Source organism: Pleurodeles waltl, chromosome 7 (genome assembly GCF_031143425.1).
Source record: "Pleurodeles waltl isolate 20211129_DDA chromosome 7, aPleWal1.hap1.20221129, whole genome shotgun sequence".
NCBI lineage: Eukaryota > Metazoa > Chordata > Amphibia > Caudata > Salamandridae > Pleurodeles > Pleurodeles waltl.
In genome coordinates, this window is record NC_090446.1 from 1,137,234,715 (window position 1) to 1,137,259,458 (window position 24,744).

The 24,744-nt window shown below is 44.1% G+C and overlaps 1 protein-coding gene across 5 annotated transcripts in view; it reads right to left on the reverse strand.

The window, feature by feature from the left end:
- UNC13D (unc-13 homolog D) overlaps positions 1–24,744 on the reverse strand; it is an 876,342-nt gene that overhangs the window by 349,899 nt on the left and 501,699 nt on the right. For all 5 annotated transcript variants that reach the window (XM_069200183.1, XM_069200186.1, XM_069200185.1 and 2 more), the window contains exons 17-18: positions 23,091–23,147; positions 19,097–19,194 (exon numbers count right to left, since the gene is read on the reverse strand). In XM_069200183.1, coding sequence (XP_069056284.1) covers positions 19,097–19,194; positions 23,091–23,147 — 155 coding nt within the window. The remainder of the gene's footprint in view (positions 1–19,096; positions 19,195–23,090; positions 23,148–24,744) is intronic.

The window sequence follows — 24,744 nt, forward strand, 5'->3', positions numbered from 1 at the left end:
CCCATCCACACCAGCAGAAAGAACGCTGCATTCTCTAGATGTTAGAAGGGTACTACATTATTAGTTAAATAAATGTAAAGATATCAGGAAAACTAATGAATTATTCGTGAACTATGGGCATATTAGGCAATTTCTAGTTACTCGTAAATCATTTATTGCTATAAGGATAGTTGCATGTATTTATTTCTGCAACTAGCTATCTGATAAACCTCTTTCAGGCAAACCCAAGGCCCATTCCACAAGAAAAAAGGCTGCAAACAGCACCTGGTTTAGACTTGATTTTGGAAATCTGCATCATGGAAGTCTGTACAAGTGTTTACTAGACACTGTTGTCTAGAAAGGGGCATTCAAACAGAAGCTAAGGTTGGGCAAGACATTTGTAAGTGAATATAGCATCTATAACACCGATTCCTATGCTGTTTAGTACGGTTTACTTCTTACACTTAACAGCTGCATTAAACCTTTTTAGCTTGCTAATCAATTCAAGAACATATGACTAAGAATGAAGATCCCATGATGCAGAAGAAAAGATTATTTACCTGTAGCCCTGGTTCTGTATGGTAGGAATCTTCAGTGAAGTCATAAACAACCATCCCCATCCTTCGCGGCTGATCGTACGTTATTAAATGTTATTGATGAAAAAGTTCCTTAACTTCAGTACTTCAGGAAATCACTTTCTGGCAGAAACTCTATCAAACTACAGATTCCTTATCTTTTAAATACTCCACCAGCCATCAGTCTGGATCAGTAAAATCTTCGGCAGTAGCCCTGCAAGCAAGTAGGTGGTGAAGGCGGCTCCGTGTCAACATCGTTCTGTGCCGCATGTGGCAGATCTATGTAGGTGGTACCTGTGCGAGTTAACATCAGTTGCTTGCTTGACTCTTCGGTGCCCAAAGACACAGTGCTAAACAGATTGGTTGTGACCAGTGTACAGATTCCTAAAGTGGGATCTTTTTATGTGAAGAAATCAGTTCACAAAACAGGAGGGAGAGGGAGTTGATGTGAGAAATCTGCAGTTAGATAGCCTTGTTGAGGGAGACAGCAGTATCCAGTCTGTAGTGGATGGTGAACTTTGCTGCACTGCAGCCATCTTGCACAGCCTTGGAAAATATGGAACGGGCAACTTCCGGGACCATGGGCAATGCTTGGGTCATACGCTCCCAAAGGGCATGAAAGTAGCTGCCTAATAGGCAGCTGTCATTCACTGACCAAAGGGCCAAACCTAGAGGGGAAAGCTCATTTACTAAACTCTGTGGGAAGCTGGCACTTTATATAGAGAACCAAAACGAGGTACAATGTGTAAAGAATCCAGGAAAACCCTTACTGGTTTACAGAGACACAAATGACAAGGCCAAATGCTCTCTCTTGTCGCAGTGTGGTCGAGCGGTTTAGGCTTGTCGGGGGGTAGTGCTAAACATTTGTTTTACACACAAAGGCAATAAGTGAGTCACACCTAAGAATAAATCTGAGACAATTTAGAAAAATAACATATTTTTATGAACATTTTGAGTTCAAGAACTTCATTATCAAGTAAGTACTTTTTTAAATATCGATTTTTACAGGTAAGTAAAGTGTTCAATTAAATGTATCTTTACGCAGCAATGCTTCCCTATTGGGAAAACAACATATATTACATAGTTATTTACTGTCAGTTTCGGGGGTCTCCTTCTGGACTTAGAGTTGTAGGGGCTAGGATCTAAAGTACCACCAGCAGTTAGTCGTTACCTGCCGTGGGGTGTTCGGGTGCAGAGGTGCTGGTCAGGTGGGAAGCTTTAGGCAGTACGCCAGTGGAGAGAGGTTCTACCTGGAAACAGGCTGAAGAGGGGGACTTAAAGACAAATCAGGAAGCTCTCAATGCGGGGCTTGGGTCACAAGGGTCCTGGCAGCAAGAAAACACAGTTGATTCTCGGGTACCTGGGCTGGAGCGCTTGGGTGCAGAGTAGATAGGTCGGCTGGGCTGGGGGGGGGGGGTCAAAGGCTCTTGCGGTTGTTGGTCTAGCTGATTTAGGGTGCAAAGCAGGGCAGCTGTGCCTCTCTAGAAGTGGGTCTCTCTGATGCCGATGGCCCTCAACAGCTGCTCGGTCTTGGTGCAGTGGGAGTCCAGATTGGTCTCACATAGGCTTGGCTTGTTGCATGGTTCCGCATTCTGTCCATTATTTGTGTTTTGCTTTGCTTTTGCCGCCATAAGTGCGCTGGGTATGCCCAGACGTGGGTTCCAGGCTTACTATGCCACTGGATTCAAGCTAGCCTGGCTGATGAAGGGTGAAACCCTGAAACCGGTCCCAGGATGCTTGTTTCCAGTCCAGGGAGGACCTGGCCTGGCAGTTCGGGCTGGACTGTTCCCATGAAGAACAGGGTCAAGGCTGATTTGCATATGGCTGTGTCTAAACTGGGGTGGCATGGTGAGCAAAAGAACGATGGATTAAACCCAGATCTGTGACTGGGGGTGAATGTTTGATTGGTTCCGCATTCCGTCCATTATTTGTGTTTTGCTTTGCAAGGGGTCCAGTGCCCTGCGTATTGGTGCTCTGTAGCTCTGGTTGTTCCTGGTGTCTTCACACTTGGTGGGTCGATTGGGCTAACCTTCTGGGGCACAAGTGCCTCTTCCTGGGCAGCTGTGGTGTCAGACGGTGCCTGCTGACTTCAGGGGAGCACCTGTCTACTCCAAGGGAGATTGCTGGCAATTTGGGAAGGGCTGGCAGCCTACCGGGATTCTTGGCAGATGCTCAGCTGGAGGATGAGTCACTTTGTTGCAGCTGTTGAGACTGGTGCTTGCAGGCAGGACTTGGCACCAAAAGTCCACAGCAAGTCTTCTGTTCTTGCTTTCTCGCAGCTCTTCATTGTCTTTTACTTCTGGATCCTTCGAATCTGAGTCCCTGGCACAGGGGGTGCCTCCTAAATACTAAATTTAGGAGTGTTAAAGCGAGTGACGGGTATAGGCCAATGGGCTACACTCTTTATATCACCACTTCTCGTGGGAGGTGGGCATAACCCTGGCCAAGTGAGCCTAATTCCACCAAAAACCAAGATGATGGAATTCTAAGTTTTGTGTTCACATCAGGTAGCCCACCTTAGGGGTGGAACTAGCCTGATAGGGAACTCACCTCCTCACTAGCTAATTTTCCCACCTGTCCTGGTGCCAAATGGGCCAGGGGCAGAGGGGGGTGACATCTCCACTGACTGGGGAAGCCAGGGTAACAACAAAAGAGGCAGAGGCCTTTGAAGCCTCCTGCCTTGAAATGCAGATAACTAGCAATCCTGCTTGGAGGAGGTGGTAACACCTTCGCCCAGAGGAGGCATTGTTTCTGACCGCACAGAGCATTGGCTCTCACCTTCAAGGGGTCAGAAACTCATCTGTGGTGGCAGGCTGGTCAGGACCAGTAGTTGGTAGGTTTTCAAGGGGCACCTCTAAGGTGCCCTCTGGTTGCAGGCATTAATAAATCCAACACTGGAATCAGTGTGGGCCTATTAAAACAAGATGTTTGATACCAAACATCTGGCATTTCAATGAGGCCATCATATAGCTGGGGGATTCGTAATTACCAGTGTCCAGCACATGTATGTAAAATGGCTTCTTTGTTCACTTGTAATATCGAGGAATTGACTTACATATCACAGGGGTATATCTGCTCATGCAGATATGTCCACACATGTAGTAAAGTGCACCCTTCCTTAGGGATGTAAAGTCTGCTGTATCAATGACTTACCTATACTGCATGCAGTATCTGTAGGAATGGCACACAGGAGGTTTGCCATGTTGTGTTTTCACTTTTCTCTGCATCACGTCATGCAGTCTGAAATGACAGTTTGCATGAGCATAATGAGGGATCCCTTAGGGTGGAACAATACATGCTGCAGCCCTTGGGGACCATCTTTAGTAACTATACCCAAGGCACCAGAGGTACCACATATTAGGGACTTACAGGGGTACTAAAGGTATTGCCAATTGGGGAAAAACTGCACCATTTTAGGGAAAGAGATCTGGCCCCGGGAAATGATTATCAGGAACCCACTACACTTCTGTCAAAACTCGATCAAATACCAGGCAAAAAGTGGTAGGTGACCATGTCAAAAAGGGGCACTTTCCTACAGTCTCTAGTCTCTTCGATTCCCTGCCTGTAGCAGACCCTGGGGGGAAACTAAGTGTCTGGGGGGGTATCCCGACCACTGGCATCTTGGAGATCAATGTACTAGCTGTCCTCTTTGTAAGGCTGAACAATGTCATCCCCCGCATCACAGCCCCCATTATCGAAGTCTGTGCTGAATACCCTCAAGAAGAACATGAGCCCTGCCAAAAGGTAGAGGCACTTTGTCAATGTAGGAAGGGTGGTAAAGAGGTTGCAGCTCATGCAAATGATTCAGAGGTTCCAACTGGCTTCAAATGCAGACCTGCTGGTGGAGGCCCAGTTCGGAGGTCTGGTGGCTCCCTGGGGCCCATTGGCAAGGCAGAAGGAGGTGACTGCCACGGAATAAGCGTTAAAATCGACTTGGAAGTAGAACAACTTTGGAAGTATAACCTGGAGGCATGATGCCCTCACGCCTTCTTGGGAGACCAATAGTGGCAGGACTTCATGCCAAGTCGCACTGATCCTGGCCCCCACCTCCCAAGCGCAATGACAACATATTGCTGGCGTGTACATTTGCCACCACAATTTCTAGTACCTTCCCCTTGCTCCTGTTACCAAAAACATTCTCTCATTTTACCAGTTGGACCTGCCATGCTTGTTCCTCGAATGCTCCCTGCAATTATTCCATATACCGCTTAGCAATGCATGGCTGATGTATTCTCCTTGATGACCATCAATTCATTGAAACTGAAAGGGAACAAAACAGATGTCCTAATCTTTGGTGGACTACCACCATTTGATCATCTGACTGGTGGCCAGTCGAATTAGGGTTTGCTACCACCCCTGTTGAATTGTCTAGAGATCTGGGCATGATCACTGATAATAAGATGACTTTTCACAAACAAACGAATAAAGTACCTACTAATTTATTTTACTACCTTTGGATCTTTCATAAAATGTTACCTTATTTTCCAGTGAAGCAATGAGAAACAGTCGTCCAGGCGGACATCAAGCTATGCCTCGACTACCATCATTTTCTTTATAATGGTTTATCTGCTATGTTGCTGAAAAGGCTGCTGCTTTTCCAAAACAATGCAGTAACACTGTTGCTAGCAATCCCACCATTCAATATCTAATTACCTGCATGTCCTGCACTCCCTTTCAGTGCAAAAGATATGTATGTTTGAGGCTCTTTGAAGATCTCAAATAGAGGTCTCTCGTATAAAGAATCTTCAGATTTAGGATAGCCTATCATTCTGCATAATCCACACAGTTTGCATTTTGCTTCTGTATTCCTGGCAACTGTTTCTGGACTTAAAGAAGTTAATCTGTTGGGCAGATCTTTTTATTACTGTGCATTAAAATCCAGAATTAACTTCTTTTTAAGAACAGATCACAAACATATTTTTTCAGGACAAAATATAAAACCTAGTCTTTCCAATTGTGTGTTTATATCATCCATATCGCTTTGATGTTTTGTTAACCTTTAAGTTCAAGGACACTCCTTAAGTTGTATTAGCCTGTCATAGTTCTACTTACAGAAAAGCCTGAGACATAGATGGCAAAGAAAAATAATGCATTTGTTCCTTACAAAAGGGGGATTTCACATTTTAAAAATGTCTGTACCTTGATTGGCTACCACCAGAAAAATATCACTAGTAAATTAGGTAGTGGCTCACTCAAACCAGTAACTACATGGAACTAAATCTATAAGGAGATTCCATGCATGGAGAGAGAGCTGCAATCGATCATCTTGGGTTTTCTGCACATTTTACTGTATCATTCTCTGCAACTGAAGTTTGCAACCTGAAAAATTCTAGCACCATGGGAGAACATACAAACTTGAGTGATAAGCATGATCATTTTGTCTGGCTTCTAGTTTCTCTTTTCTCACCTTTTCAATCATTTACTCTTTTTTGAGGGGGAAAATATGATGTTTCCACTGCCAATTTCGTTACTCAATCCAACGATTTTGAGAAAGGTTCCTAGTGCCTTCCCCTTTGCATATGCCTAAAACGTACGCTTTCTGACCCCATATTCAGATTTATTAAAGCCAAATTTTGGGGCAGTTTAGGAAGGTTTAAGGGTGGTTAGCTAGGTGGTCATTACTTGGTGTTGCCCTTCAATGGCTGTATACAGTGGGCTGATTCATGAATGAAACCAGTGGGATTGGGAGTTGGATAGCCACTGGGGAGAGAAATTATTGGTGGGGTATAACCATAATCTAACAAATCAGTCTCGCACAACAGCATGCAGAAAAATAAGTTACTTACCTGTAACTGTAGTTCTCCAGTGTTGGTATCTTTCATATATTCATGTTTGAATCATCCCTCGTCATTGAAGTGGGAGGCCCAAAATACCATTAGGAAGTGGTGCACTGATAAAGATAGCCTGGAAAGACCAGAAGACCTTCAGGTTAGTAATAAACCTTTGTCATTTTAAAAAAACCGACTAAACTGACAATGGGGGCCCCCCTTGCGCCACCATTGGTCTTTCCCTCCCACCTCCCAGTTGCTCCTCCCTCCCACCTCCCCTTCCTAATGGCGGCCGCTGCGCAGAGCCCTATGTGACCCCCTGACCTGCCTTTTGCCAGGAGTCCACTTTGGCTCCACCATTCTGCCTCCGTGCCCCTGACCACGCTGTTTGCCACCAGAAGAAGTTCGAGGCCCTCCTCCAGCCGCAGGCACCCGCCTTCGCCTCATTCCTGTTGCCTAGTGGTAGGCGTATCTAGTGTACTCTGCTCCTTGTATTTGTATTGAGCTTAGTAGTTTGTTTTTGTTATATCGTTTTTTGCACTGCTTGTGACTGTTTTTGTTCCCTTTTTCTATTCCACTTCGTTCTGCCATCAGCATTTTCACCTCCAGCAGCCACGTCACCTTTACCCACACCACTGAACTCCACTGGACTGACCACCACTGCGTCCATTTCTCCTTCATGAAACTCCCTACCCACCACCAACAACACACCACACCCTACCGCAAGTGGAACAAGATCTCCAAAGAACACCTGATTGCCAACCTCACACAAGCCACACCTCCCATTACCACGACCCCAACACTGCCGCCCACAACTTCACACAATGGCTAACAACCTGCGAAGACTCCCTCGCCCCATTGAAAAGAAACAACAACACCCGCACCGTCAAGCCCGCCCCCTGGTTCACCACAGAAATCCAAGCTTCCAAAAGAGAATGGCGTAAAATTGAGAAAGCATGGCGCCAAGAACCCTCAATGAGCAATTTCTCCGCCCTCAAAACAGCCATGCGCAAACACCACCAACTCATCCGGACCACCAAACGGTCCTTCTACAAAGAACGCATAGGCAACAACACACACAAGAGCAAGGAACTCACCAAACCCAAATCCAGCACCATTGACCCTCCTCACACCCAAAACCTGTGCAACTCCCTCTCCAACTACTTTCACCTCAAAATCGTAGACATACACAACAGCTTCACAGCATCAGCACCCACCATCACCACCACCGACACGACCAACAACACAACGCCCTCCCACACCAACCAACTACACACTTGGACCCCCACCAACGATGAAGAAACCAAAAAAAACATGAACTCCATCCACTCAGGCTCCCCCACAGAACCCTGCCTCCACCACATTTTCAACAATGCCAGCCAAATCATCGCTCCCCAGCTCTGCGCCGTCATCAACAGCTCCTTTGACACCGCAACCTTCCCAGACGTCTGGAAGCACGCCGAAGTCAACGCGCTCATCAAAAAACCCAAAGCAGACCTGGAAGACCTCACACACTACCGTCCCATCTCTCTTCTCCCCTTCCCTGCAAAGGTCGCTGAGAAGATAGTCAACACCCAACTGTCTCACTTCTTGGAAGAAAACAACATACTCAACGCCTCCCAGTCTGGATTCCGCAAGAACCAGAGCACTGAGACCGCCCTCCTCGCCTGCACAGACGACATCAGGACCAGAGTGGACAAGGGCGAGACCGTCGCCCTCATCCTCCTAGACCTCTCCGCAGCCTTCGACACTGTATGCCACCAGACCCTCCGTGCACGCCTTTTTTACGCAGGAATCCGACACAAGGCCCTAGACTGGCTCACCTCCTTCCTCGCCAAAAGAACCCAAAGAGTTCGCCTCCCTCCCTTCCGGTCTCCAGCCACCAAGATCATCTGCGGGGTCCCCCAAGGATCCTCTCTCAGCCCCACCCTCGTCAACATATCAATTGCCCCCTTGCCAACATCCTCCGCCCCCACAGAATCACCATCATCTCTTACGCTGAAGACACCCAGCTCATCATCTCCCTCACCAGGAACCCACCCAACACCAAGACAAACCTGCACGCCGGACTCCTTGACATCGCCAAATGGATGACAGCAAGCCACCTCAAACCTAACTCAAACAAAACAGAAATCATCATCTTCGGTCCCAACAAGACAGCATGGTACGACTCCTGGTGGCCCACCACCCTCGGACCACCCCCAACACCCACCACCCACGCACGCACGCAAACTTGGCATCGTCCTAGACTCATCCCTCTCCAAGGCCCAGCAAATCAACACCATATTGTCCTCCTGCTTCAACACCCTTCTCATGCTACGCAAGACTTTCAAATGGATTCCTTTAGAAACAAGAAAAACGGTCACCCATGCCCTCATCAGCTGCAGACTGGATTACGGCAACGCCCTCTACGCCGGGACCACAGCCAAGCTTCAGAAAAAACTCCAGCAAATCCAGAACGCAGCCGCACATCTCATCCTCAACCTCCCCGCCTTGAACACATCTCCGCTCACCTCAGATCCCTACACTGGCTGCCCATCAGCAAAAGGATCATCTTCAAAGTCCTCATCCATGCTCACAAATCCCTCCACGACACTGGACCGGCCTACCTCAACAAACGAGTAAACTTCCACATACCAACTCGACATCTCCACTCCGCTGACCTCGCCCTCGCCACAGTCCCCTGCTTCCAACGCACCACCTCCGGCGGCAGATCCTTCTCCCACCTCGCCGCCAAGACCTGGAACTCCCTCCCCACCAACCTATGCAAGACCCAGGACCTCCTAACTTTCAGTAAGCACCTCAAGACATGGCTTTTTGAGCAGTAAACGGCACCCCCTCTCCCCCCCGCCACAGCACCTTGAGACCCTAGCGGGTGAGTAGTGCCCTTAAGAAATTTTTTGATTGATTGATTGATTGAAGTGTTTTGTTTTGTCAAGGTAGAATTTAAAATATCTTTCGCCACCCACAGACTGGAATGCCCTTTCTGCTGCAGTCTTAGGATCTGGGAAAAAAAAGTATTTAAAATTATCGCTTCATTTAAGTGGAAGTCTGATGGAACTTTTGGAATGAATTTTGGATTTGTTTGCAGAATCACTCTATCGTTTCTGAACTGCAGGAAAGTTTCTTATGTTGTGAACAGGTCTAGATTCAGCCTGACGCATTGATGAAAAATGCCCTCTAGGATGCCCTAATTTATTTCCCACTCATGGCAACAATTCTCATCCTGCTCAGAGTGTCTGCTATGACATTTTGACTCCCCGAGACATGTTCTGCCTTCAGATTCACCTGGTGATGGATCGACCATTTCCAAATTCTTTGTGCTTCTTGGGACACCGCTTGAGACCTTGTGCCACCTTGTTTGTTTATAAAATTCATTGTTGTGGTGTTGTCTGTGTGAATGAAATGGGCACTGCAGAGTTTTGTATTCTGGGCAGGAAGATGTACTGCTTTGAGTTCTAGCAGATGGATGTGAAGCAGCTGAGACAGTTCCCATTTGCAGCTGACTGGCAGGTCATGCAGATCAGTTCCATAGCCTTCTCAGGAGGCATCTGAGGTGATAACCAACAAAGAAGTTTGGGGTATGAATGTCAAGAATACAAAGAGATTTGCCCCTTAAGCCCACCAGGACAGAGCTCTGAACATCCCTGGGATGACATGGATGATATAGTCGAAAGATCCTTTTGTTTGAACCCACTGCCTTTCCAGCTCCTCCTGCAACTGTTCCATTCGCAGACAGCAGAACGGCACAAAGGGAATGCAAGTGAAGATCATTCCTAGCAGGGATTTGTAGATGTGAACAGGAAGTGACTCTGCTTTGCACTAGTTGCGGTAAAAACAGCAATCTTGTCTGTCTCTCTGGTGTGGGGTATGCTTTGTTGAGGACTGTATTCAGTGTAGCCCCTAAAAATGTTATCCTCTTGGATGGCTGGAGAGCTGATTTTAGCGGATTAAGAATATGACCCAGTTTGTTGAAGAGATGTATGTAGGTTTTGGTTGACCTCTGCGCAGCCTGATGGGAAGGAGCCTTCATTAGCCAGTCGTTGAGGTACAGAAAGGCTTATTTTTCCAGTCTTAAGAAAGCTGCTACTGGTGCCAAGCACTTTGTGAAAACGTGAGGGGTGGATTTGAAGCCAAATGGGAGGAGTTTAAACTAATCTGCTGGCTACTGTAAATATTAATTTTTTTCGATGTTCTGGGTGAATCAGGACATGAAAATATGCATCCTGGAGTACTAATGTTATCATATAAATTTCCTGGTTTTTGAGCTGTAGGATATCTTGAAGCGTCACCAAGCAGAATGCTTGTTTCCTGAGATAGTTGTTTAGCGTTTTCAGATCCAGGATAGACCTCCACCCCCATGACTTCTTCCAGACTAAGAGGAAACTGGAATAAAACCCTCTTCATTTCTGGCTTATGGGAACTTGTTCTATGGCCCCTTTACTGAGCATGGTCTGGACTTCTAACTTGAGAAGATGCAGAGTTTTTTGCGGTGACTTCTGAGGCGGGGTCAGAGGCAGTTTTTGAATTAACTCAAGAGTGTGGCAGAATCGAATGAGATCCAAAACTCTTTGATCAGTTATTTTCTTGCATTTGTGTAGGTGATTGGATATTTTACCTCCAATGTCACAGGAGAGGGGGGTGTAGCCAGTGCCTATAGATCATCATTGCCGACGACCTGTGTCTTTTCCTAGTCAACTCAAGTTTCTTTTCTAGATTTGCCTAGTGTAGGCTGCCTGAGGAGGCATTAAGTAGATTTTTTAGGAGGCTGGTGAGGAGAACACACTTCTAATCTCTCCCTGTCCATTTTTTTACCTTTCCTGGAGGTCGATGAAGAATCCTCATTGTCGTCTTCAAAAACAGGGTCCTTCTTAGTCTTAAGCTTTTAGAGTCAGGGCAGTAACCTCCCCTCTGTCTTTCGAGGTTTTAAAAGAAAAGGTACGACATCCCTTGCAATCCTTTACTTTGTGGAATGGGTAAAGGCAGTAAATGCAATCTTTGTGCAGATCTTCTGAATTAAGCCTCTTTTTGCCATAGGTCCCACAAAGTCTATAAAGATCTTTCTTTTCTTGCTCTGACATTGTACAGTCATATCTGAATCAGTTGATCATTAGTAATATAAGGTAAATAGAAGTAACACTCTCTGTTAGCACTGAAAATAGTTAAACTGAGCATAGCTCAGTGGAGAATACCTCACACAACATTCGGTGGAAATCTGAGAGACAGAAGCCTCTGAGAGGAGTGTTCTATACGGTGTGATTGGTTGGAGCTTAAAGTGTTGTCTCTTTTTTAAAATGACAAAGATATGTTCCTAAACTGAAGATCTTATGACCTTTCTAGGCTAGCTTTATCAGTGCGCTGCTTTCTAATTGTACTGTGGGACTTCCACTTCGATGATGGGAAATAATTCAAGCATGTGAATCTATGAAAGATCCAATACTGAGACATTTCAGAGATATGCATCTTCCTATCATGCACCTGTCCAGCTAAAATGTCAGCCACTTGTAGACTGGATACCTAATTGAAAGTTACGCCAATCCAGCTCTGTTGCAGTTGGAGTAACTAACGACAACGAGCAGTGGCAAGCAGTGCAGTATACTGAGACCAAAAGAAAAGAAATAATCTGCACAGATGCGGTTTTGATAGTGAATGCACACAAATGATGCTGGAAAGTAGTGGAGAGGTGAGTCACAAGAGATGGGCAAGCAGTGCAGCACAGGCAATGGGCCAAGTAGGCCCATTCTGAAGCGTAACAATTGGTTAGCCCAGGTCAGAGGCAAATGGACAAGGTGCTGATTATGTGGGGAACCCATAGAGAGCATTGCACTGAAATTTTAAGATCTTACAAGGTACCCCCACCTTAACAATTTCAAATGCCACAAAAGGAAAATAAACAGGTTACACAGAGGGAGAGGCATGAGGTCTTCACCTCAAGTTAAGATTAACAATCCAAGCCTAACAAAAAAGTCCCTTAAAAAGCAGATCCTTTCCAGAGTGAGGCTGCAATGATGAATATATTAGAGAAGCTACAAAGAATTGAAATGTATGTGAAATATTGGAATCAACAAGTTACCTGTGCTCAACCCACAAGACGGGAAACATGAGAATGATCATAAGCATTTTATGTACTGTAAGAAATATTGAGATTGTGGTTCAGTCAAAATATGTAAAACTAATACTTTTATTCATACTTTGAAACATGGATCACCAACCTGACAGTGGAGCAAACATCACTGCCACACCTGTGGTAGACCATTAGCCCATACTTTGAGACAGCAGCTAGTGGGGCTGGCAGGGGGCCCCATCCCCTGAAGGAACAACCCTCTGCGCTGATAGGTGTACCATACTACAGTGGAATGGCAGAAATGCTGTCACAAATGTGTATAATGAAACAGTACATTAATATTGGGAGAACATTACCTATACTCACATTAAAAATGACCCTGACATGCCGAGTTTTCTTCCTGCATATCATGACATTTTGTGGCATTTAAGTACAAGACTGCTATGGCAGATTCAGTACCCTTTCACATAAAAAATGCAACTAAAAATTCTATTTGGCAACCAGTCCAATGCCACATCCCGCAACATCAGTCTTTAACCCCCTTGGTGCCTAGGACGAGCTGGTCTCGCCCTTGGCCACAGTTTTCGTATGCTAGGTGACGAGACCAGCTCGTCCTGCACCCCCCAGTGGGCCTCCCACCCACACCCCCGTCTGGGATGGAAGGGGAATTGCTTCCCCTTCAACCCCCAACTTCCTCTAGCAATCTGATGACGTCTGCGCGCTCACAGTGCCCTGACATCATCAAATGGTGCTGAGGATGCGCTGGAAGCCATTTGGATCCAGCGCGTTAGTAGAGAGGACGCTCAACAGGTGAGTCCTTCTCCAGGGGGGGCGGTTGGGGGTGGAAAACAGACACATGCACTGGGGATCTGCTGTGTGTGTGTGTGTGTGTTTGGTGTGGGGGGGGGGGGGCACAGAACTGTTGCCCGCCTATTTTTGTAGGTCCATCTGCCCTAACGGGGGCAGAATCTACTTAGCCACCATGGAAAATTTCTAAATGCTTGGTGGCGGGGTGTTTGTAAACTGGCAAAGGTTTTGCATTTGTGATTATAACAGTTTATTTCTTCTTTTTGTTCTACTTCAAAGCTTTTGCTTCCTTTGCTGTGGCTCCTTGCGGTTTGGGCAGTGGTTGACCTGCGGTTTGCATAGTTGCATGTTTTAGGTAAGTAAAAACAATTTACTCCAAAGGAGTATTGTTGCCATGCATGAATGACATATTTGTAGGGGGTGTAGTAAATGCAGGATTGTGTGTGAAATTGTCCTTAGATTTGTGCACAATGATATTTGTGTTGTCTTATGTCTAATTTGCTTTTCTTTTTAGTCGGATATCATTGGTGATTTCTGTGTCTGTGCAGAGTAGTTGCTGGTGAGTCTAGATTTTTCAGGCAAGTGAGTGGTATTGTTTTTGAGTACATAACTCTTTGTGATAAAGCTACACTTTTGTATTACTTATTTTAGACAGTGCTGGTTGTTGTTGGCATATTTGTCAAGTTACACCTCTTAGAAAGGATCATGGCTAGCTGCAGAATGACCACTCAGCAGGTTGTTGGCATGCTTTTTGAGTAATCTTTTGACCATAATTATGAGACTGACTCTGCATCTGAGGCAGAGGACGAAGAGAGAGATTCTGACAGTGAGTTTTCTGTCCGAGAGGAATCTTCTGATGAGGAAGCCACTCTGAGTGCGGATGAAGTGCCTGTTTTAGAGGAGGACACTGATATGCCAATAGTGCAGCAGCCTGGGTCTGAAAGGTTTCCCATTGGAAGACCTGAACTCTAGGTTGCCCCGAACATGGAACAGCCACAGTTTCCTGCCTTTACTGGTCTCCCAGGGTGTAGAGTGAATACGGAAAACATTTTGCCTGTCTATTTCTTTTGGTTGTTTATGGATGATGTATTTTTGGAAGAGATTGTTGAGCAGACTAATTTGTATGTGGAGTAGTATTTGAGGGACAACGCTGCTAGACTTAGGCCTCAGTCTAGAGCTACCCAGTGGATTACCACAAATCAGGAAGAGATGGAAAAGTTCTTGGTTTTAACTCTTTTGATGGGGTTGATAAGGAAGCTGTCACTGGCTTCTTATTGGTCTACTAGTCCCTTGATGGCAACGGCTATATTTCCGGCAACTATGACTCGTAACCGGTATTTGCTTCTTCTTTGGATGCTGCACTTTTTGACAATGCTTTAGCCTTGCCACGAGATCACCCCGATTGTGACTGTCTATTTAAGATTAGGCCTGTCCTTGATCATTTTGAAGATCGGTTTGCAGAGGTGTATGTTCCAGGCAAAGAAATAAGTGTGGACGAGTCTTTGCTCCTATTCAAGGGGCGATTGATTTTTAAGCAGTACATTCATAGCAAGAGGGCACAGTATGGAATTAAGATGTATATGCTGTCTGAAAGTAGTACAGGATATGTGTATAATTTCCGGGTCTAGACTGGTAGGGATTCCAGTATTGACCCCCCTGGTTGTCCACCCACTTTTGGAGTTAGTGAGAGAATTGTGTGGGAACTTGGTAGGCGACTATTTAACAAAAGTCTCCATTTGTACATAGATAACTGCATACACTGGAATGCAGTTGTTCAAGGAATTGTTCAGAGTGGACACTGTAGTTTGTGCCACAATCCGTTCTAACCGGAAAGGCTATCCAAGGGCGCTTATCTGTAAAAAAAACTTGGGAGGGGACAGTGCAGTGCCTTGCATAATAATGAGCTGCTAGCTCTGAAAATTGCAGACAGGAGGAATGTGTATATGCTAAATGCCATGCATGATGAGAGTACTTCCCCTGTGACTGTTTGGGGTCAGATTGCAGAAGTGCGCATACCTGTGTGCATTTTGGACTACAAGAAGCACATGGGTGGTGTTGATAGAGTATATCAGAGGTTGGAACCTTACACAAGACTAACGTGTGGTATAAAAAGTAGAACAGGCAAGAGTTCCTAGAGTAGCAGTGATGGATGATGTGGCTAGATTGAAAGATCGCTACTTTCCTGATCGCATTCCTCCCACTTCCCAAAAAGACTTGCCCACTAAGAAATGTAGAGTCTGTGCCCGGAGAGGTATCCGGAGGGAGAGCCAGATGTACTGCCCGGACTGTCCTTCAAAAGCCTGGGCTGTGTGTGGCTGGCTGTTTCAGGAGGTACCACACACAGAAGAATTACTGGGAACTACTGTGAGCGTAAACTGTTGTTTTATATTTTCATATGCATTACTGTAATGTATTCAGTTAGAGCTTTTGTGTTTGTAGTTTTGTACTTATTTATAATTAGTTAGTGGTTTCTTTGTTTAAAAACAAAAAAAGAGATGGTGGTGTGCATAGAGTGGCCCTTGGCTGGCTGTGTGTGGAGTGGCACTTGGCTGGCAGTGTGTGTGGAGTGGCGCTAGGCTGGCAGTGTGCGTGGAGTGGCGCTTGGCTGGCAGTGTGCTTGGAGTGGAGCTTGGCTGGCGATGTGCGTGGAGTGGCGCTTGGCTGGCGGTGTGCTTGGGGTGGGGCTTGGCTGGCGGTGTGCGTGGGGTGGGGCTTGGCTGGCGGTGTGCGTGGGGTGGCGCTTGGCTGGCAGTGTCCATGGAGTGGCGCTTGGCTGGCAGTGTCCATGGAGTGGCGCTTGGCTGGCGGTGCCAGCCAAACGCCAGTCCACACACTCCCATCTGCTGGTGTGATTGCTGTATCAGGCATGTGGGCGTATGAAAGTGATGGGCCCTTAAATGGCGCTGTCTGTTGATGCAAGTGTTGTAATGTGCTGGGCCCATGGCTGGCGGCATGAATGGTCTTGTGCATGTCATGTATGAAAGGTGTGTGAATGGACTGTAAAGCGGTTGGTGCCTTAACGCGGCTTTACAGCTCACGAGCTGCGAGTCATTTGTTCCGGTTTTTTTACCTTTCAGTTATTAACAGTGCATTTCATTTTTGTAAAATCTTTTGTTAATAAAATTTGATCTACTGAACCATCACTCACCCTCTTGCCAAATCCAACCAGTATGTGTGGTCAAAATGACAAAACCAGCTCCGCTGTAATCAGGCGTCGCCACACACCTGTGACATGCTAGATGTCTCGGGTGGGACCCCGATGATGAAGTATGCCACCAACTTGGTTGGTGGGTGAGGGATCTTTTTTACATAACCTAAGTGAGTTTCTTTTCACAATTTTAGTGTTTGGAACATCACAGAAGTACGTGGACACATCAAAATGATCTATTACAAAACTACCTGTGTTTGGGGGTGCACCTACATTTTTGGTCCTAGGTGCGGCCTTCATCTAGGGAAACCTACCAAACCCAGACATTTTTTAAAACTAGGCACGCAGAGGAGCTCAGGGAGGTGCGGCTTGTGCGGATCCCCCAACATTTTCTTACCCAGACTCCAACATTTTCTTACCCAGGTGCCTCTTCCCCCCACAAAAACAGGTAGTTTTTTAATAGATCATTTTAATGTATCCACATTGTGTTTTGGGGCATTACCTGTTGCGGGCACTAAGCCTACCCATACAAGTGTTGTACCATTTTTATCGGGAGACTTGGGGGAGCGCTGGGTGGAAATAAATTTGTGGCTCCTCTTAGATTCCAGAACTTACCATCACAGAAATGTGAGGACAAAGTGTTGTTTTTTTGCCAAGTTTTGAGGTTTGCAAAGGATTCTAGGTAATAGAACCTGGTGAGAGCCTCACAAGTCACCCCATTCTGAATTCCCCTAAGTGTCTAGTTTTTGGAAATGTCCAGGTTTGGTAGGTTTCCCTAGGTGCCCGGCTGAGCTAAAGGCCAAAATCCGCAGCTAGGCACTTTGCAAAAAACAGGTCAGTTTTCTTTAGGGAAATGTGATGTGCCCACACTGTGTTTTGGGGCATTTCCTGTTGTGGGCACTAGGCCTACCCACACAAGTGAGGTACCATTTTGATCGGGAGACTTGGGGAAGTGCTGGGTGGAAGGAAATTTGTGGCTCTTAGATTCCAGAACTTTCCCTCACCGAAATGTGGAGAAAAAGTTTTGTTTTTTTTGTTTAAAAAAAATATATTTTGAGGTTTGCAAAGGATTATGGGTAACAGAACCTGGTGAGAGCCCCACAAGTCACCCCATTATGAATTCCCCTAGGGGTCCAGTTTTTAGAAATGTCCAGGTTTGCTAGGTTTTCCTAGGTGCTATCTGAGCTAGAGGCCAAAATCCACAGCTACACACTTTGCAAAAAACAGGTCAGTTTTCTTTGGGAAAATGTGATGTGTTTGTGTTGCATTTTCTGTTGTGGGCATTAGGCCTACCCACACAAGTGCTGTACCATTTTTATCAGGGGACCTGAGGGAACTCAGAATAGAAGAACAAGTGTTATTGCCCCTAGTCTTTCTCTACATTTTTTCCTTCCAAATGTAAGGCAGTGTGTAAAAATGACGTCTATTTGAGAAATGCCCTGTAATTCACATGCTAGTATGGGGACCCTGGAATTCAGAGATGTGCAAATAACCACTGCTTCTCAACACCTTATCTAGTGCCCATTTTGGAAATACAAAGGTTTCCTTGATACCTATTTTTGACTCTTTATATTTTACCAAATAAATTGTTGCATACCCCGTATACAATGAAAACCCATTGCAAGGTGCACCTCATTTATTAGCTCTGGGTACCTATGGTTCTTGACGAACCTACAAGCCCTACATATCCCCGCAACCAGAAGAGTCCAGCAGACATAAATGAATATTGTTTTTGAAAATCTGACATGACAGGAAAAAGTTACATAGTAAAACGTGGAGAGAAATGCCTGTTTTTTTTGTCTCAATTTCAATATTTTGTATTTCAGCTGTTATTATCTATGGGAAAACCTTGTAGGATGTACACAAATGACCCCTTGCTGAATTCAGACTTTTGTCCAGCAGTGGTTTCACACCCATTTCTGTCACTAACTGGAAGGACGCTAAAAGCACAAAAAATAGTAAAAATGGGGTATGTCGCTGCAAAATGCCAAACATTTGTTGAAAACTGTGGTTTTCTGATTCAAACCCGTTGCTGAAAGCTGGGAAGATGGTGAGTTTAGCACCGCAAACCCTTTGTTGTTGCCATTTTCAGGGAAAAAATCACAAGCCTTCTTCTGCAGCCTTTTTTCCCATTTCTTTTGAAAAAATGAAATTTTTGCTGTCTTTTGGCGAAATTCTTGGTCTCCTTCAAGGGAACCCACAAACTCTGGGTACCTCTAGAATCCCTAGGATGCTGGGAAAAAAGGACGCAAATTTGGCATGGGTAGCTTATGTGGACAAAACGTAATGAGGGCCTAAATGCAAAATGCCCCAAATAGCCAAATAAAGGCCTGGCACCTGAGGGGGAAAAGGCCTGGCAGCAAAGGGGTTAACACAGCAAAGCTGGCAATAGCACTGACATTAAAAACATTTTTTTTTATATTACTCCTCTATCACTCTCTCTTTTTTGCAGCGCCTGTGCTTCCCTGGCACCATCCAAGAGCTGACTTCTCTTTCGAGGATGGTATGGAAGAATAAAAAGAATCAAACATTACTAGTGTCCCCAACTAACAGCAAAAGGTAGCAGTATCCTTGACAATCAGTCAATGACAACCACTCCCCTGGCAAGGATAAGCCTATAAGGCATACATCTCATCTTAACAAAAAATTGTGTCAGATTTATAGTTCGGCCCTCGTACCTGTAGTTACCTGATAGACAATGACAGTAACAACTGAGGATTATCCACAATGTGCAGGCCCAAACCCAGAGACTTACTTCACAAAAAACTTGTTCCAGGTTTTAATGGATCTGTGCAGGTCTGACGTCACCTCAGCCACCAAGCGGTCCAAAGACTTCAAATTCTCTTCAACATTCTGGACAAAGTATTTAGAAACACAGAGGTTAGTTTGTTTTCTGGCACAGTCATGCTTATGAGGAATTTCCTTTCTCCTGAAACAGAGTGCCACATTCCTGATTACCTGGACTTCGGAAGAAGGTTGAATAGCTGAATAGTTATTAAAGGCTGAATGGTTAATCAAAATTGGGCCCGATTCACAGAGGTAAATTTAGATGTTTTGTCTAAACTTAGACCAAACGTCTAAGTTTACGAGTTTGGGAACTCACAAAGGGCATTTACGAGTAGTAGCTTTAGGTCTGCACTCGGGGCGTATGTCCATCTCTTTTGTTGTGTTACATTCTCCTCTAAGTGTAATTACATGTGATTTCAGATGTCATCTACAGGTCTAAAGAAATATGTATTCAGGATGGTGTAAGGGCCTGAGAGAGAGTCATGTAAAGGAGAAAGCCTGGTGGCAAAGGCGAATGTCAGTGCCACCTTACTGAAAAACATGATACATCATGGGTGGATGGCTAAAGGACAAGTGAGGCTTTTGGGGAATGTTTTTCCAATAACAACGGCAACACTCAATAAATGTCAGTAGGTTTCCCAGAGTCATTCCTGTAAAAAGCTATAAAATGTCTACCCATTCCAACTCGTCCATGATGACTGTTTCCCTATAAACAGAGTTAATCACCTCTTAACTAGCTTCCGTTCCCACACAATATGAATCTCCTCCCCGCACAATCACTCCTCCTCCTATCACCTGCATAAGTGTCCTCTTCATCTACCCTATAACATCCTTCACAGTTTAATCACAGTCTGCTGTCTTGTTGACTGTCTTCCCAAATATCTTTCTTGAGACATCATATTCTTATCTCCTCTTCCACATTCTTGCAGCAGACATCACTACTTTGTTATTTCTCTTCAAGATCCTGATAGAGTTTGTGACATCACCTTTCAACATTATATCTAGTCTCTGTATTTTTAACAGCAATCCCTTTGCCACACAACAGTCCCAATCTATCTTTGTGTTGTATGCCTAACTATCAAATTCCTCAATATTCAGAATATATCATGATATACCAACTAGTATCTTAGGGCCAGATGTAGCAAAGGTTTTTACCCATTTTGTGTCCATGGGAAAAAGTGTTCGTACATATGGCCCTTAGTCCTCTTACTCCTTGTGTACCATGTTGCTAAAATTAAGGTGTGTAACTTTATTTTCTTGAACAATCTCAAGTGGATCACAAGACAGTTGGAGAATGTGGTGCTGCTCAATATGACCACAAAGACTGATCGAACTGCTGAATGAATGCATGTCTTCATACTATGCTTCATCCTCTCAACGTAACCTAATTTAAGTATGAAGTAGCACCACACATCTCTGCTTACTTTCATTCCTTTTCCAAAACTCATTCATCAGAATGAGACAAATGATGACTTAATAAATCTATTCTTGATTTCATCAAAATGCACCTTCATCTTTCATTCCTAAGCAACAGGTGCACTGGCTCTAGATGGCAATCCAAGTGTTACCAGACATTTCGCATAATACTTTGTTCAGCCTAAAAATCAGCTTGACTGTTTCCTATTCGGTGATTTTGGTGCTTCCTCAAGGAACTTCTGTAAATGTCTTTTTGGTTTGTATGTTTCAACTCACTCCTGCAACAGTGAAATTAGAAGTCAACAGCCATAAAGTAGCCATAAACCTTGTAGACTACGCTTTATTTATTAAAAAAACACTATCATAATTAGCCTTTTTGTGTAGGTAGAGAGAAGGAAAAGACATGCATTTGTCACACAATTCATAAAGGCAGAGACCAGTTGACATCTATTCTGGTGAAGCTAAACAAGGATTGGAACGAGTGAATCCGATAACCTCTTAATTCTATTCGTGCTTCAGATTGCTCTGTTCTCCCATTATCGAATCAGGTGACAAACCTTTGAATTGGTTCTCTTATCTCTTCCCAGCAGTCCAAAGGCTTTCTCAACTAGTTACCACAACATTCTAATTTCAGAACCCATTGTCTAGATTAGGAAGGTTGGCAATGGTCTTACTCCTGCCCAGCATTTGGCAGCCTTAAGATTCTGAAATTAGCCAAACTTACAGAATTCTGTTGGCACTCAACTTTGTTATGCATCTGAACAAAAGATAGAGCACCACTTAGTTGAACATCCTCACATTTTCTCTCTGATGCCTGCAAAGGAATCACATTTGTTTCCAAGTGAGCCAGTGACACCCTCTTTTGGCCCCTTGGCCTTAAATTCAGACACCCAGCAGTCAAGAAGCAACTTCAAACTAGTTCATCACTTCTTGTCATATGTTTTGCTATTTTGGACCTACCATGAATATCCTCAACAGGAGCTACTTCTGCTGTGCGTTTTAAGGATGTGCACCAGGCATCAAAGATTCCTTTAACCCTAACGACTTCCTCATTATGTTGCCTGTGGAGGCATCACTTATACTAATTCACTTGCAGCAAGGGGAAGGATGTAAATAATTCATGTTTAGAACTCTATGCTTCTTCATGGATGACTTGCATGGAGAAATGTTGTGCATCTACTTAACACATCACACTGCCAGCTGGAAACTACCATGCATAGTGCATCTGTAGGTTGCTGTTTCACTGATGGAGTGTCTCCCTGAGTGCAGCTCTGTTTGCTTCCCCAGCCTCTACCTTCATTTCTTTTTTCAGTCATGGTAGTTGCTGGGTTGGTTCTTCAGCAATTCTCATACCATGATGCGTAGTAGTCTAAAGCATCATTAAGGATTACTCTTCAAATTGCTTCTTAAGGTGGCTACTGGACCGAAATAACACCCAGGGACAATTTCTGGGTGTTTTCATAAATAGCAAGTTGCACAGCATATTTGCTGCCAGGTGACTTGCAAAGGGCCAAAATAAAAAGAGAGGGGGAAAAAGGAAACAACAGAAAAGAAGTAGCTGAGACAGACCTAAGTGGCTTCAAGCCATTATCCGAGTACATATGGCTATGCCCCACAATCCCAGTTTTTTACTCCCATACGTTTGATCTCACACAGTGTGCTCAAAGTAATCCATTTCTCCTTAAGTGCATTTATTTTTCTTATTTTAAGATTTCAGCCAAGCGCTCTTCTGCATCTTGTAGGTAAATATGCAGCTGTGCAAATCCTTTGAATTTTGAACATGGCATTCCTTGTAGGGTATACACTATCTATGACAAACACCATCCTCTTAAAATGGAGCCCTTTAACAGAAGTTATCACCAACATCAATGGTGTTCACAGGCCATGTAAAACTACTTGAGTTACCTGCTAGCTAGATCCAGAGTGGTATAAACCTTGGTCTCACACATGTTTATAATAATTAAAGCAAAACTGATAAAAGAAGACTTATTTGTCTCAATACTGTCCTTTAAGCTGCAAGCTAAAGAAGTCAACACACAACCTCTAATACCCAATGGACATTCTACTTAATGCCTTGTTTTTCTCAGTGCATATGTCAAACCTTGTCTTCTTGGCACTGCATTGTGAAATACCTTTTGTGTGTGGATCCCTTGAATTCAACAAGAACCCCCTTGAACACCAAAGGGAATCTGTGCTTCTCTATATAAAATGTGAATACTTCTTCTGCGAGACCTGTCGCATTGAACAAAATCAGCTACCAATAATGGGATCAACCTACCACTGGTAACCTTTGCCAGCCACATACACATTTCTTTGTCCTTATTTCCTTGTTGTCCAGAAAGACTCAAAATAACCATTTAAATTTGTCTTTTAATATATAAATAACCTGGTTTTCAAACCAGGCTGCATTCGCACTCGCTCTTATAATGTATCTTATGAGGCTAAGGTTGATTTCAAGGCTAAGGCCATATACAAGACAATGTCATTTTACATATTTTTTCTCTAGTAATAGATCCGTCAATACATTTGTTGGGGGAGGGTCTCACCTTGATCATGGGCTGAAGATGCTGCTTTGTCAGATGGAACCACTCCTCTGATCCAGTCTACCGTTGAGAAGGTGTGCCGTCAATGTTCCCAAGAAAGAAGGTGCAGTCAGGGTATACACAAAAAGAAAACGGGTTGCACAATGAAGCCAACTTTGTTATTATTAACACTATGTTTACTAACATCATTTCTTGTAGAAATGCTACTGCTCTTCAATACATATATATATATACAACAAAATAGAGATACGTATACACGCTTTCAGTGTCACAGAGCGTTCTTTCTGCCATTATTAAAGTATACACATGTGGGACCTGCACAGACAACCTTAATGTCACAACTTGCATGCGAAGACAGCTATGAGATCAGGGTATACTCACACAGAACTATGATGTTGCAGATTAAGCATTCATAATGTAATAGAACGTGTATCTATAAAAATCACATTCACTGCTTGGGCATATTGGTACTCAGGAACAATTGTTTATTGTTACCAAACTCAATGGTACTGAGATTTTATTTACTGACTTAGTTAAAAGTGGTGCAATAATCACATTGTGCTCTGGTCATTAGTGAGTTCTCTCAGATGTGCTCATTGTGAATTGCATGCTGATTCAGAGTAAGCTGTAACTGGGAGATTAGTATGTGGCGTGACAGTCCAATTGCACTGGGCAACTGTATCTTTGGTAATGTTTGCCTTATAATGTCTGAACATAGAGAATAGTGGTCACATTTGTACAGTTGTAGTTAATGTGCACAAAAGCAAGAAAGGGAAACTTATCTCTATAACTACCATTTTATAGGTGCATAGCCAAAAACAGTAAGGTAGTTTGGCTGCTCACATCAGCTACAGTTGACAGAGAACAGAGAAAGGAAAATGTTGGCTGACATTTTAGATTATGGCTTTCTGTGCCTAAACTCCATGCCTGCTGTCCTCATCCAACCATCAAATGTAAATTATGCGCCATCTCAGTCAGCTATGCAATTTTGAAAAAAGTTTTGCTTTTTTCTTGCTTCTCTCAATGCTGCTTTCTGCACTGTGCGATCATTGAGCAATGTTATGACAAATTAAAGGTTACACAACTACTGTTGAATATATGGCTATTGTCTGCAGTTTGACTGCTTTGATTACTGTTAAGAATTCACACTAATTGTAAAGGTACTGAGTCATTGATTAATCATTTCTTAAGACTACATCAAAGAAACAGTGATCTTTATTTTCTGTACTTAAAAAAAGGTGCAGACTCATGATCTAAACCTCACTTATACAGAAGTAGAAGTTGACAACTGCATGTCACATGAAGCAAACCGAATCCTCCTTGTCCACACTTTTATTTAGTCCAGTCAGCAAGGAGGCTTTCACTGATGATATGAATGGATTCAAACTAAAAAGACCATATGGGTAGATATCAGTAGACACAAAGGGGAAAGATGAAGCACAGCAAGTGTTTACCTTTGATCTGCAATGTCACTGACAATATATATTGGCCTATGACAAATATCTGTCACAAAAATGTGTTTAAAGGCACAAAAGCTGCAGGGGTACAGTATCCAAAGCATGGACAAAAGAATATGTGCCAAGGAAGAATTCATTTTAAGTGGTGGGTCCATAAAATCCCCACAGAATTATGTTATTTGGGATTGGTAAAATTGTTT